Raw genomic sequence first — 14,688 nt, 5'->3', positions numbered from 1 at the left:
CTGGCTTAGTGTTTGACCTTGGGCAAGACAGTGGGGCTCTCTGTGGTCTAGTGTGCACAGCTGTAAGAGGGGGACAATGCTATATTCCTACCTCACAGGAATATTGTGAGGCTAAACCAGGGGTCTCAAACACGTGGCCCGCGGGCCGGCTCTTGTGTGTGGCCCGCCAAGCTCCCTGCACCCCGCCCCTCTGCCTACCCATGGGATTGCCTCCTGACACTGCAAGCCTCACGCTGCTCTCTGAAGCAGCCGGCAGCATGCCCCTTTGGGCCGGGAGGAAGGAGGCAGAGGGCTCTGGCATTGCCTCCTTCCAGGCACCGTCCCCTGCAGCTCCCATTGGCCGGGAACAGGGAACCGCGGCCAATGGGAGCTTCGTGGGAGGTACCTGGAGGAGTGGCAAGAGTAGCACAAGCATGGAACCCTGAGCCCCTCCCCCTTCCGCAGGGGCTGCAGGGACAGGGTTCCAGCTGCTTCCTGGAACGGAGCAGCTCAGAGCCGGGGGCCAAGGCAGGCAGGGAGCCTGCCCTGGCCCCAGTGAGCACCGCTGCCACCCCGGAGCCGCTCTAGGTAAGCGGCACCAGGCTGGAGCTCACACCCTGAACCTCTCCTGCACCCCCAACTCCCTGCCCTGAACCCCCTGCTGCATCCCACACCCCAACTCCCTGCCCTGAGCCACCTGCTGCACCCTGCACCCTTTCTGAACCTCCTGGGGATAGCGTTGGGGTGGGGATTTCAGGGAAGGGATTGGAATGGGGCAGGGAAGGGGTGGGAAGAGGTGGGGCAGGGGCGGGGCCTAATTGGAAGGGGTGGAGTGGGGGCGGGGCCAGAGGCAGTGCGGGATGTCTGTCGGTGATGCGGCCCTCAGGCCAATGCACTAGTTCTCATGCGGCCCTCGGGGTCATCTGAGTTTGAGACCCCTGGGCTAAACTAATGTGTGTAAAGTGTTTTGAGATCCACAGAAGGGAATCCTTATAAAACTGCAAAGTATTATTAAGAATGTGAAATCCTCTGCATTTCTGTGTGAATGGCTTTAGTCAACGTGCCTATGTGCATTTGGTAAATGGACAGGATTTCTGAATAGGATATGATCAGTTACAGGAAAAGCTAGCAATCAAGAGGATTAATATTGAAGTTTCTAGATGAGGAAAATAAAAGGCATCATTTCTGGTGTCCTCAGGTGTTAGACACCCTACCCGTACAAATTAAGAGGCAGCTAGGAGCCCTGGGGCTCCGGGGCAAATTAAAGGGCCTGGGGCTCCAGCTGCCGTGGAGCTCCGGGCCCTTTAAATCACCTCAGGAGCCCGGCTGCTGGAGCTCTGGTGGCGGTTCAAAGGGCCCAGGGCTCCCCGCAGTGGCCAGAGCTCCGCGCCCTTTAAATCCCCGCCCGAGCCCAGCTGCTGGAGCTCCGGTGGGGATTTAAAGGGCCCGGAGCCAGGGCTGCCCAGAGGATTCAGGGGACCTGGGGTCTTCGGTGGCGGGGGTCCTTCCGCTCTGGGTCTTTGGGGCACTTCGGAGGCAGGTCCTGGAGCGAGTGAAGGACCCGCTGCCAAATTGCCGCTGAAGAACCGGAGCAGAAAAAGCCCCCGCCGCCGAATTGCTGCTGAAGACCTGGAGTGGAAGAAGCCCTTGCTGCTGAAGACCCGGAGTGGAAGAAGCTCCGGGTCCTCAGCAGCGGGTCCTTCACTCACTCCGGTTGTGTTCGGAGGCACTGAAGAGCCTGCCGCTGAAGACCCGCTGACAACTCTCGTGGGGGCCCCTGCGGGTCCCGGGGCAAATTGCCCTATTTGCACCCCCTCTGGGCGGCCCTGCAGCGGCAGGAGCACCGGGCCCTTTAAATCACCGCCGCGGAAGCCAGTCCAGTCTGGCACGGCTCTTGGCTCTTGCCAGTACGCCGTACCGTACCATACCGGCTTACTTTCACCTCTGCTCTGGTTCCTCTTAATGACTTGGAATTTTTTTTACTAGGTCAAAATCTGGTCCTTTAAGCTTTAACTCAGACCAAATTCTTATTGCCTGAGATCCATAGAAAGGAATGGAGGGTTTGATCTTGTGTAGGTGTGAGGAGAAGCACTGAGCAGTCTGCAGTTGATCATAGAACACTGGGAGTGTGTAGCAGCACATGCTGGACGAAGCGCTGAGACATCAGACGGCCCGCAGGAAATGGACCATATTCTTGGCATTTTATGTAGCATGTCTGTGTGCTGCTGAAAAGCTGAGTATGTTCAGCTGATGGTTGTACTGTAGGTCAACAGAGAAGGATGGTCTTTCACTGTTCGCAACCAAAACTGACTACTTTCCTTGTCCCTCTGACTGGACTCTTTGGTCTGCTAAGGCCACTTTCTGCCTCTGGAGAATTCCCCTTGCGTAAAGGGACTCCTTGCCAGCATAACGGGAAGGAAAGGGGCACCTGTGGTGTTTGGAGATGGGGGACATACAGGAGGGTATGTAATGGACTGAGTTGATCCCCAACTGGTATAAGATGTTTGGATCTTATTTCAATGATGGAAGTTAGAGTAGGAGGGGGCCAACTCCAACTTCCAAAACGGCTGGGTGGCTGAGGGATCAGCAAACAGTAACCGACTCACTCAGGCCACCACTCTGCACTCAGACCCTGGGGAGAATTGGCCCCTGCATTCAACCATTCTTACTGTAGCTTGGCCATTCCATCCACCTTCAACCTTCCTTGCCACAGCTGTAACAAGCTGTGATGTGTTCCATTATGTTTTTGTGCAAACACCCAGTACAGAAAATGAAGTGTGTGTTTTTTATTACTGGGAGAGGGGGGATCCAATCAAATTTCTGTCCAGTAAATGTGATAGCCCTGGGAGCCTCCCAACCAATTATTCATCAGCTTCAATGCTGCTTTGCTTCTGAGATCTGACATGTAGTAAGGTTGCTTATCTTTGCAAATTATTGTATAGATTACAAAAACAAAAAAACTGCCTTCTATATGACCAACAGATTTCTAAACCAAGGATTTTTAAACAGGATTAGAATGTCAAGAGGGATAGGTTCAGAATACATTCAGAAAGGCAGAGGTCTGTGAAGCATTTACTGGTGTCAGCAGAGAGCTGGTTGGTCACATGCTGCTGGTTCCACTTTCTTATTTCTAGCTGCTAAATCACATTTAAAGGTGTTAAAAGTACATTACTTTCCTAATATGACTTTTCCAGGTGAGCAGTTGCTGCAGTTCCCACAGCAATGGTTTGTGAATGAGAGGGGAGCTGGCTCCATGAGTCTGTGTCTTAGCACGTGGTTCACACTACAACGAGCTTTGTGAATCCCTTCTATACAGGTACACCTCTACCCTGATATAAGGTGACCCGATATAACACGAATTCAGATATAACACGGTAAAGCAGCGCTCTGGGGGGGGGGGGCGGGGCTGCGCGCTCCGGCAGATCAAAGCAAGTTCAATATAACACAGTTTCACCTATAAGATTTTTTGGCTCCCCAGGACAGCGTTATATCAGGGTAGAGGTGTATATGTGAATCCATCTGGTTCTCTGTATTCCCTGAAAAGCCCCAAATTCACTAAGGAAAATGTCCCACTTTGCAACTTCCAACTAGCAGCCAACAAAACCGTTTCATGTGAAGGCTGTTCCATGTAAGACCTAGATTTGAACCCAGATCAATTATAGATAAGAGAGAACTGTTATTTCTGCAAGACTTGTAGCTCCACTCCTCTGGCATGGTTCCTAAATACATTAGCTTAAACCTTAAACTATAATTTAAGAGAGAACATCCTATTCCTAGAAGCAGTGATTCTTGCCATTAGGACACAGTGTTGTACACATAATTTGATGCAGGTGAAATTAAATATGAAAGCTCACCTCCCCGCACACAACAGATCTTTTTCTGCTCTGGTACCCACTCCGTAAACTTAGCCCTGCAAATATTAAAATGTGTACATGCTGCATACATAAGAGAATCTTCAGATTTGTTAATACTAACTTAGGTTAATTCATATATTTTCCAGCTTTGGTACCACAGACTCTTAGTTTTCCAAACAGGGCATCAATTGGAGCTAATTGTACAGTACGTGGCACTTTGCAGGACTGAGCTCCAGATAGGGTGGTTAGTTCAGCCCTGTGCACGTGAGACTCCTCCTGTTTGCGCTTCTAATCACACTTACTGACTGATGTCCAACTACATGTCCAATTTTCTCCTTGAATTCTAGAGATATGGAACCAGCCAGTCTCTCTTAGAACAAATACTGGGTTACCCAATAGGACAGAACACCCTACAGACACTCAACGTTATTTTCCATCCTGTTTGTATCAATGGCTATGAATGTTTCTCCACATGCTTATCTGAAATAGATCCATATTCAAGATGATCCCCCAGTAGCCATTTCTCTAAACCGTATACATCTGAGTGCTTCACCCTACCTTAAGAGCCTTCAGACCTTTGATCTGTTTATTAGCTCCACTATGGACCTTCTCCAGAATTTGTGTACTCCTGTAAACTGTTGACATTAACTCTTGATGAAAACCACACTTGGGAAAGGCTTTTTTGTTGTTGACCTGGTCCATCAGTTCACAGTGCACTCTCATCATTTTAAACTTGCACATTGTATACTTTGGCCATTTCATTTTTCAGTGACTCACACCTTTTGAAATCTGAAATAACTTAAATTAATGCTCTGAAAAGGACTGGATATTTTAGCCTATTACTGCTCCTTGAGAGTTTTAAATATATTGACATTCATGTAATGAAAAGGCCTTTCTTTAATAAAAACTCTTGTTGTCTGTATTACATTTACACAAAAGACACTCCAAGGAAATATCTCGGCTTTACATCAATTTTCAGAATTATCTCTTGTTTTTATATATTTTGTTTAATTTTAAGGAGAAAAGGGGCTATTTTAATGGAGCAATTATATAAACCCCTCCCCCCCAAATGGTCCAGTTACAATGAGCTCAGCTGTTTCTAGCTACATGTACATGACACTGAATGGAAAGCAGACAAGGGAACAGCTTTGTTGCATCGTTACTACGCAGTCCCGGGGCGGGGCCGCTGCGGAGCCGGGGAAGCTCAGGTCCCGCCCCAAGGGACTCCCTACAGCCAGACCCTGGCGCTGCTCCGGGCTGCCTGGATCGCCCTAGCAACTAGCTCCTCCCCCTCCCCCCCGCGTGCCCCGCTGCGTGCACTACAGGCGGCTCCACCTCCCCCTGGTGTTCCCGCCCCTGGGCTCGGGCTCCGGCTCCGGCTCCGGGCCTGTCCCGAGCAGGCAGCCTCGCTCTGATGCCAAGATGGCGGCCGTTGCGAGTCGGCTCTAAGTACCCTGCGCGCGGTCCTTTCTCTCCATGCCACCTCCCCTCCCCTCCCCTCCCGCCACGCCACGTCACAACATGGCAGCCCCCGCGATGCTCCTACCGCTGGTGGCGGCGGGGCTGGCCCTGTGCGCGGCGCTGCTGTGGTTGCGGGGGCGCCCGGCCGGGCCGGAGGGGGCCCGAGGGCGGGTGTGCGTGGCGGTGCTGGGCGACCTGGGCCGCAGCCCCCGCATGCAGTACCACGCGCTCGCCCTGGCCCGGCACGGACATGGCGTCACCCTGCTGGGCTTCCTCAGTGAGTGAGACCGGTCCGGCCCAGCTCCCTCTCCCTGTGGGGCCCCGGCCCTGCCCTTGCTCCGGGGTCACCCTGCCGGCCTCCCTGTACCGATCTGGTCCTGCCGCCCTGTCCCCTTCGGACCAGGTCCTGTCCTACGCCCGGGCACGGTGTCACCCTTCTGGGCTTCCTTGGTGGTCCACTCTCCCTCAGCCCCCCAGCTTGTCCCCAGGCATGGGGTCACCCTGTGGTGGCTCATCACTGCGTGAGACCCGATCCACTTCTCGCACACACCCACCTCTCCTGGCCCCGCCACTCACCCCAGGCATGGCTATGGTCTCATCATTCTGGATTTCCTAAGTGAAACACCTAGGGACACTTTCAGTCCCAGGAGCTGCATTGAACCATGCCCAGGGGTTCGGAGCCCACCTCTAAGCTGGGCCCAATGGGGGCCAGCGTAGATGCCCACATATTTAATATCAAGGCACCTAACAGCAGCTACCTGTCCCTGATTAGCCTTGCTCCATACTAAGATTCATGCCCTTGCCCCAACCTGGGGGCAGCCTACCAGGGTGGCAGTTGCCAGCCTTATACTCCAAACCTAAGCGCTTTTCAGATACTCACAGGGACATTTCTCAGCGTGCTGTGTCATTGTGACCCAAGCATCCAAGTGTTCCCTGGGCGGGGTGATTATTGGTCCCAACATGAGTGTTGATCGCTGCTGCCTTCACTCAGATCAAAGTGCCGCCAGCTGTGTATGCTCATCTTAGTATTCTAGGTTTCAGAGTAGCAGCCGTGTTAGTCTGTATCCGCAAAAAGAAGAGCAGGAGTACTTGTGGCACCTTAGAGACTAACAAATTTATTAGAGCATAAGCTTTCGTGGACTACAGCCCACTTCTTCGGATGCATATAGAATGGAACATATATTGAGGAGATATATATACACACATACAGAGAGCATAAACAGGTGGGAGTTGTCTTACCAACTCTGAGAGGCCAATTAATTAAGAGAAAAAAACTTTTGAAGTGATAATCAAGATAGCCCGGTACAGACAGTTTGATAAGAAGTGTGAGAGTACTTACAAGGGGAGATAGAATCAATGTTTGTAATGGCTCAGCCATTCCCAGTCCTTATTCAAACCGGAGTTGATTGTGTCTAGTTTGCATATCAATTCTAGCTCAGCAATCTCTCGTTGGAGTCTGTTTTTGAAGTTTTTCTGTTGTAATATAGCCACCCGCAGGTCTGCCACTGAATGACCAGACAGGTTAAAGTGTTCTCCCACTGGTTTTTGAGTATTTTGATTCCTGATGTCAGATTTGTGTCCATTAATTCTTTTGTGTAGAGACTGTCCGGTTTGGCCAATGTACATGGCAGAGGGGCATTGCTGGCACATGATGGCATATATCACATTGGTAGATGTGCAGGTGAACGAGCCCCTGATGGTATGGCTGATGTGATTAGGTCCTATGATGATGTCACTTGAATAAATATGTGGACAGAGTTGGCATCGGGGTTTGTTACAAGGATAGGTTCCTGGGGTAGTGGTTTTGTTCAGTGATGTGTGGTTGCTGGTGAGTATTTGCTTTAGGTTGGGGGGTTGTCTGTAAGCGAGGACAGGTCTGTCTCCCAAGATCTGTGAGAGTAAAGGATCATCTTTCAGGATAGGTTGTAGATCTCTGATGATGCGCTGGAGAGGTTTTAGTTGGGGGCTGAAGGTGACAGCTAGTGGTGTTCTGTTATTTTCTTTGTTGGGCCTGTCTTGTAGGAGGTGACTTCTGGGTACTCGTCTGGCTCTGTCAATCTGTTTTTTCACTTCAGCAGGTGGGTATTGTAGTTTTAAGAATGCTTGATAGAGATCTTGTAGGTGCTTGTCTCTATCCGAGGGATTGGAGCAAATGCGGTTATATCTTAGAACTTGGCTGTAGACAATGGATGGTGTGGTGTGTCTTGGATGGAAGCTGGAGGCAAGTAGGTAAGTGTACCGGTCAGTAGGTTTCCGGTATAGGGTGGTATTTATGTGACCATCGCTTATTAGCACAGTAGTGTCCAGGAAATGGACCGCTTGTGTGGATTGATCTAGGCTGAGGTTGATGGTGGGATGGAAATTATTGAAATCATGGTGAAATTCCTCAAAGGCTTCTTTTCCATGGGTCCAGATGATGAAGATGTCATCAATGTAGCGCAAGTAGAGTAGGGGCGTTAGGGGACGAGAGCTAAGGAAGCGTTGTTCTAAGTCAGCCATAAAAATGTTGGCATATTGTGGGGCCATGCGGGTACCCATAGCAGTGCCGCTGACTTGAAGGTATATATTATCCCCAAATGTGAAATAGTTGTGGGTGAGGACAAAATCACAAAGTTCAGCCACCAGGTTAGCTGTGACATTATCAGGGATACTGTTCCTGATAGCTTGTAGTCCATCTTTGTGTGGAATATTGGTGTAGAGGGCTTCTACGTCCATAGTGGCCAGGATGGTGTTTTCTGGAAGATCACCGATGGATTGTAGTTTCCTCAGGAAGTCAGTGGTGTCTTGAAGATAGCTGGGAGTGCTGGTAGCGTAGGGTCTGAGGAGAGAGTCTACATAACCAGACAAGCCTGATGTTAGGGTGCCAATGCCTGAGATGATGGGGTGTCCAGGATATCCAGGTTTATGGATCTTGGGTAGCAAATAGAATACCCCTGGTCGGGGTTCTGGGCATGTGTCTGTACAGATTTGTTCCTGTGCTTTGTCAGGGAGTTTTTTAGCAGATGGTGTAGTTTCTTTAGGTAATCCTCAGTGGGATCAGAGGATAATGGCCTGTAGAATGTGGTGTTAGAGAGCTGTCTAGCAGCCTCTTGGTCATATTCCAATTTATTCATGATGACGACAGCACCTCCTTTGTCAGCCTTTTTGATTATGATGTCAGGGTTGTTTCTGAGGCTGTAGATGGCGTTGTGTTCAGCATTGCTGAGGTTATGTGGCAAGTGATGTTGCTTTTCCACAATTTCAGCCTTTGCACGGTGATGGAAGCAATCTATGTAGAAATCTAGTCTGTTGTTTCGACCGTCCGGAGGAGTCCATGCAGAATCCTTTTTTTTTGTAGTGCTGGTAGGGAGGATTCTGTGGGTTAGTATGTTGTTCAGAGGTATGTTGGAAATATTCTTTGAGTCGGAGACGTCGAAAGTAGGATTCTAGGTCACCGCAGAACTGTATCATGTCTGTACCGGGCTATCTTGATTATCACTTCAAAAGTTTTTTTCTCTTAATTAATTGGCCTCTCAGAGTTGGTAAGACAACTCCCACCTGTTTATGCTCTCTGTATGTGTGTATATATATCTCCTCAATATATGTTCCATTCTATATGCATCCGAAGAAGTGGGCTGTAGTCCACGAAAGCTTATGCTCTAATAAATTTGTTAGTCTCTAAGGTGCCACAAGTACTCCTGCTCTTCTTAGTATTCTAGATGTTCTTTACTTTGAACTGGATCAATAACTTTAGGAATGTGTTTCATATTAAAATGGTGTTTTTTTTTCTAAATTCACCCTTACTTTACAAGTTTAATAACATGCCCTGTTATAGTAACAGTCTTGTATGTGTGTGTGTTCAGTAAACATCTGGCTGTAGAACAGTTTCTTTTTCTTCCAGGCACAAAGCCACATAGTGACATTTTGTGCAATGAAAAGATACACATTGTATCTATTTCAGAACTTAAAGCATTGCAAGGTAAGTTCAATGAGTTAGATGATTTTTAGTTGTACACATGTATCAATATTTCAAATTCTATTTCTGTTTTGAAGGTATTTATCATTATTGTTCCGTTGGAAAGCCAATTCTTAGGGTCTGAGTTTAACTTCCAGAGTACAGTGGATATCATTGCTTCTTTTAAAGAGGGAGGGAAAATTTGCACTTTCATACAAGAGTTCTGTTTGTTTGTTTGTTTGTTTGTTTTTGTTAAAGTGTTGGCACTCTTTGTGCCAGAGATCTGAATCTGGCTCAAAATTAGCATATTAGTTTATCTTACATGGAAGCTACAGACACTGTCATCATGTTTAACAATCTGAGCACTCACATGAAAACTTGGACAATGCCTTTAAAGTACATTGGCCTACTTCTGAGCAAGTGGTTGGAATTACATGTTTATGCTGTGTGTATCTACTTATATGCACTATGAATTTCTCTTTTTTCTAAAACAAAGACCATGAAGTAATGTGTTAATTTTTAAAGGATACCATCACTTAAAAAAAAAAGAAGTTCCTTCTATATGTAGTTTCTAAATGAATTACATATTTTCGGTGTGCTGTGTGAAATTTTGACACAGATTTCTGTCATTTTACAGTTGGTCCTAAGATTTTCCAGTATATTACAAAAGTTATTGCACAGGCAATACAACTGTTCTATACAATGCTGAAGATAGATCGGCCATCTTATATTCTTCTTCAGGTATATATGTAGATATATAGTTATGTGTTTATTGTATCACACTGCAGTACATTTTTCCAGCAATATCAAAAAACATAGTGACTGTTCATTTTGGTGATAAAACTACTAGTGTGGAATGAACAGTGGAAACAAATTTGTGCAAATGTGAATTTTGATTCATATATTTGCAACCTTTGTGTTCACTTTTTTCATTAATTTTTGAGCATTCAGACTTTATTGGCACAAACACTAGCGAACTGAATTTAGTACAGATGCTTGAGTCTTTACAAAAAGCAAATTTCAATTGCATATTTGAGGGTAGAATTTGAAATCCATTCTAATGCACACAGCACAATTGTGACTTAAGCAGTCAAATATAGAATTCAAAATTATCTGTGTTAAATAATCTAATCAGAACAGAACAATACCACAATTTGTCTACTAGTGTAAATTGCAAATTCTATGTTTTCTTGTAAAAATCACAATTCATATTGCGTTGATTAATACAAATGTAGAGTTATTCCAGTCAAATATTTACTTACACACATTTAAAGTAAGTGAATTTTAACTCTCATTATATAGTTAAGGCCTCAGTCCAGCAAACATTTGGATAAATACTTAACTTTACTCATGTGAATTGTCCTGTTGAAATCAGTTTTCTAAGTGGAATTAATGTTGGCTGCAGATGCCAAATTGAGAGCATGGAGGGGTGAAAGCTTTTATCTACAGAACAAATACAACATGAGCGAACAGCAGTATGAACTTCATAGTGCTCCTCTTCCCCCGGCAATGTGCCTCCAACTTCACTTGGAGGTACCATCTCTAGGGGTATGTCTACACTTACCTCTGGGTCCGGTGGCAGGCAATCGATGTTCTGGGATCGATTTATCGCGTCTGGTTTAGACGTGATAAATCGATCCTGGAAGTGCTCGCTGTTGACGCCGGTACTCCAGCTCGGCGAGAGGAGTACGCGGCATCGACGGGGGAGCCTCCCTGCCGCGTCTGGACCCGCGGTAAGTTCGGACTAAGGTACTTCAGAACGTAGCTGAATTTGTGTACCTTAGTCCGGAGTGGGGGGTTAGTGTGGACCAGGCCTAGGAGTGAGAAAGTAGCTCTGTTTCCAAAACAATGATTCTGGGTGTGTCTGCCATTTAGAGCTAGTTTTGATGGTAGTTGTTGTGATTAGATGTATGACCACTAGGGGCTGAGATTAACCAGCTCTTTTCACATACGTTACTGAGTAGTTGCCTATTCCTGTGACCAAAAGTCATAACTCAGGGGCCGTATTTGAACCAGAGACCTAGAGATTGTTAAAAGCAGTGTCAGTCCAATCCTTTCCTTTTCTGTCAGCTAATAAGCAGTTTGTCGTTTTGTCATAATTGGCTGCTGTTTTTTTGTTTTATTTATTAAACAGAATCCTCCAGGCCTGCCTAGTATAGCTGTTACCTGGATGATTTGCCTTGTACGAAGAAGCAAACTGATCATTGATTGGCACAACTATGGTTATACTATAATGAGTCTGATCCATGGAAAAAATCACCCTATAGTACAAATTGCAAAGTGGTTTGTATAGAAGTCTTTATTTTTCTCTTACAAATCATATAGTGTTTACCGCATGCAAAAAGGTGGAAGGTGGTGGTTAGGAGACCATTGACAAAGAGATGTTTCCTTAAAGAGGCCCTTTATTTTTAGGTTCAAAATTGACGTACTTTCCTTTTGGAGGTGTCCTATAGAATTAAATAGGAGATGCCTTTTCTATGGGTTTTTGGACCATGCTACAGAACTTAATAGAAAATTCTATTTTTGTTATGCCATTCTGTAAAATGGTTCCAGAAAGCTATAGAAAATGATATTGTTCTCTGTTAAATTTTAGAGCAATTCCTATTCCTGTTATTTCTTTTACATTCTATAGGACTTTTCACAAAGGGTTAAAATGGTTATACCTTTTTGAGGAATGTCCTCCAGTAACAGCTAAATACTGTGTGTGTGTACGCATATAACTGTTAGAATGTGAAGCGTACATGCAGAGTTGTAAAAAGCCTGGTGACTTAGGCCTGGTCTGTGCTAGAAAATTAGGTTGATTTAACTGTCAGTCTCTGGTGTGAAAAATCCATGCACCTGAGTGGTGTAGATAAGCCAACCTAGGTGCCTTTGTAGACAGCACTAGGTTGATGGAAGAATTCTTCTGTCAACCTAGCTATCACCTCTCTCGGAGGTGGATTACCTATGCCAATGGGAAAATCCTTCCCATCAGCATAAATAGTATCTACACTGAAGCACTACTTCAGTGTGCTGCGCTGCTGTAGCATTTTAAGTGTAGACAAGCCTTAAGAGACCTAATTATTTCTGAACTTGAGTGTCATCCATTGGACTCTAATGAGCTGCAACCATGCTTCTGAGATGCCTGAGCTGCACATAAATAAAGTCAGTAGTAATCTGGTTCTCTTTAGATGGGTTAGAGTCATAACATGATGGTGTATGTGGCTGTATTAATTCCTTATAAGTTCTATATCTCAAATTTGAATATATTCTGCGTCTTGCCTTGTTTGCTATGACTAGGTTATGCTAAACATTTTTTCTTTATATTATAATTGATTTGCTTGTTGGTTCTGTATTGCTGATTTGCCCAGTAACCCATCTTTCAAGGTTATGATAGTAGGTCTCTTTTGTTGAATTTAGTTCAGGCCATTGGTTTCTCTGGGCCTCAAAGAGAGTAGCATGTACTCTACTGTATCTTGAATGTTGGCTCTATATACAGGGCTTTTTAATGGAGCAATATCAACATAGACATAATTTACCTGTTAGAAGGCAAGTGAGAAATGAATACTGCAAGATACAGCTCCTGATAATTTTAGGCAAAATTGTTTAATTATATTAACGTTCATTACAAAGATTAGGCATTGGTGAGAAACTGGTATTCAGAGTCACAATCTCATTAGTTGGGAATGATGTTTGGTTTATAACTGAAGTTTAATTTCTATCAGGTATGAAAAGCTTTTTGGACGTCTATCTGACTACAACTTTTGTGTGACTAATGCAATGAAAGAAGATCTGCAAATGAATTGTAATATCAAGTAAGTCAAAGGCCTTACACAAATGATTGTATACAGATTTTCACTTAGATGAGGATATATAGCTAGCTAGCCCTAATGATTTTGGATTCATAGAAGTCTTACTGTATAACCAGGAATCCAAGAAGCTTCTTTCTGACTCAGAACTAATACTTGGAAAAGCATATTCATCGTGAAAGTATTGTTCCACCCCAGTGATTCTGGTACTAGGAGGCCAAGAAATATAGGGTTGGTAGACGTACATGTCACCAAACTTTTCTTACCCTTTTGTTGTTTACTTTGTAAAACCTCCCAATAGTTCCACAAAACTTAAATAAAAATGAATATTTATCGCTCCTCTATAATTCCCTCTCAAAGAAAGTCTGAGAGGCCATTTGAATTAAATGTTAGTGACAGCTAGAGGGGGGGATAGCTGGGGCTTTTGGCAGCCACATAGATATGGAAGCAAGCATGAGGTGATTGAGTTTTTTGGTAATGGTGGTAGTGAAGGATGAATCTTATATTGAAATTTGAGCATTGGAGGAAATTGGAATTCCCAACTTCAGTAAGCCTTAATATCAATACATTGTGGAGTCATTGTTTTAGACGCAGGCCCAGGGAGACATTATTGCATCAGTTTACCATTATTTTACATTTTGAAAGTTTTTCTTTTGTGATCATAAGGGCTGGGGAATTTTTCAAAATTAAAGCTTAGATTCTTGGTCACAGTTATAAGGCAAGTTAAAAAGACAATTATACTGCAGTTTATATGGCTATATTATGTGTGTCATGTATGCATTATGGATAAGTCCCTATTTGCAGGATTTGCTCCATTATGCCAAGCCTAGTTCTTTCTGCCTTATGCCATGTGAATAAGCAGTAGTCTTGCCAAATCTGTAATATTTTTAATTGGTGTAGTTTAGTCTTCTAGATCTTGTGAGGGCACTAGCCAGAAGGGCAAATGCAGCCTTATGGCTTTGTAAAAAGCAGCTCTTATTTTTAATGCAGAGGAGGGCAGTCTGGGGAGGTTTCAGCACTTGGACATTCTGTCCTGAGGAGTACCTTTGCATCTGAATCAAGAGCTAAATTGGCTTGCTGAGGCCACATGATGGTCACACCCTGCCCAAAATGAGCGAGGCTAAAATCCGTTCTGTGCAAACTAGGACTAACCTTCCATCTCCCGATCACTTGCCAGGGCACCCCTTGATGTCACAAAATACAGAGCATCCTCCTGCTGTAAATACTTTTGGAATGTGACACTCCCTGAGATTTCTTAAATGATATACTGTACTTCCTGCTTAGAAATAATTTTTGTATGATGAAGAAGCTAGGGTTTGTCTCTGCTACAGCATGTGTGAGAGCTCCCTGGATAAGCATATGGTACTCCTGGGGGGATTCTGTGCCCATGCCGGGGGCAGAATTCATATGGCTCACATTTTTGTGTGTTCCCCACGCAGAAAAACGCAAAAAAACCCTGCTGGGGGACAAGTGCCTCTTCGCCAGCAGCCCAGGCAGCACATCTGTTCCAGCGTTCCTGGAGCAGCCTCAGAGACTGGGAGGGGGCCTGGACATGCCTGCGTGTCTGTGTGATCACCATCGGGGGGGGGGGGGGGGGGGGGGGGGGGGGGGGGGTGTGCAGGGCGGGTAAGGGGGGGGGGTGTGGGGGCGGGGGGGGGGGGGGGGCGGGGGG

At 45.7% G+C, this 14,688-nt stretch overlaps 1 protein-coding gene across 4 annotated transcripts in view; it reads left to right on the top strand.

The window, feature by feature from the left end:
- The first annotated feature begins 5,306 nt into the window (after nt 1-5,306).
- Nucleotides 5,307-14,688, top strand: part of ALG1 (ALG1 chitobiosyldiphosphodolichol beta-mannosyltransferase) — a 30,049-nt gene continuing 20,667 nt past the window's right edge. Inside the window, exons 1-7 of one of the 4 annotated variants that reach the window (XM_034783905.1) lie at nt 5,321-5,571; nt 6,286-6,328; nt 8,993-9,049; nt 9,175-9,252; nt 9,866-9,969; nt 11,363-11,511; nt 12,933-13,022. In XM_034783905.1, the coding sequence (XP_034639796.1) occupies nt 9,931-9,969; nt 11,363-11,511; nt 12,933-13,022 (278 nt within the window). In that variant the 5' untranslated portion in view covers nt 5,321-5,571; nt 6,286-6,328; nt 8,993-9,049; nt 9,175-9,252; nt 9,866-9,930. Of the gene's footprint in view, nt 5,572-5,792; nt 6,329-8,992; nt 9,050-9,174; nt 9,253-9,865; nt 9,970-11,362; nt 11,512-12,932; nt 13,023-14,688 lie in introns of those variants that run through there. The other 3 variants (XM_034783904.1, XM_034783903.1, XM_034783901.1) reach the window with 3 other exon arrangements.

This window comes from Trachemys scripta, chromosome 10 (genome assembly GCF_013100865.1).
Source record: "Trachemys scripta elegans isolate TJP31775 chromosome 10, CAS_Tse_1.0, whole genome shotgun sequence".
NCBI lineage: Eukaryota > Metazoa > Chordata > Testudines > Emydidae > Trachemys > Trachemys scripta.
The sequence above is the reverse complement of the archived record's forward strand: the minus strand, read 5'-3'. Positions and strand labels throughout refer to the sequence as shown.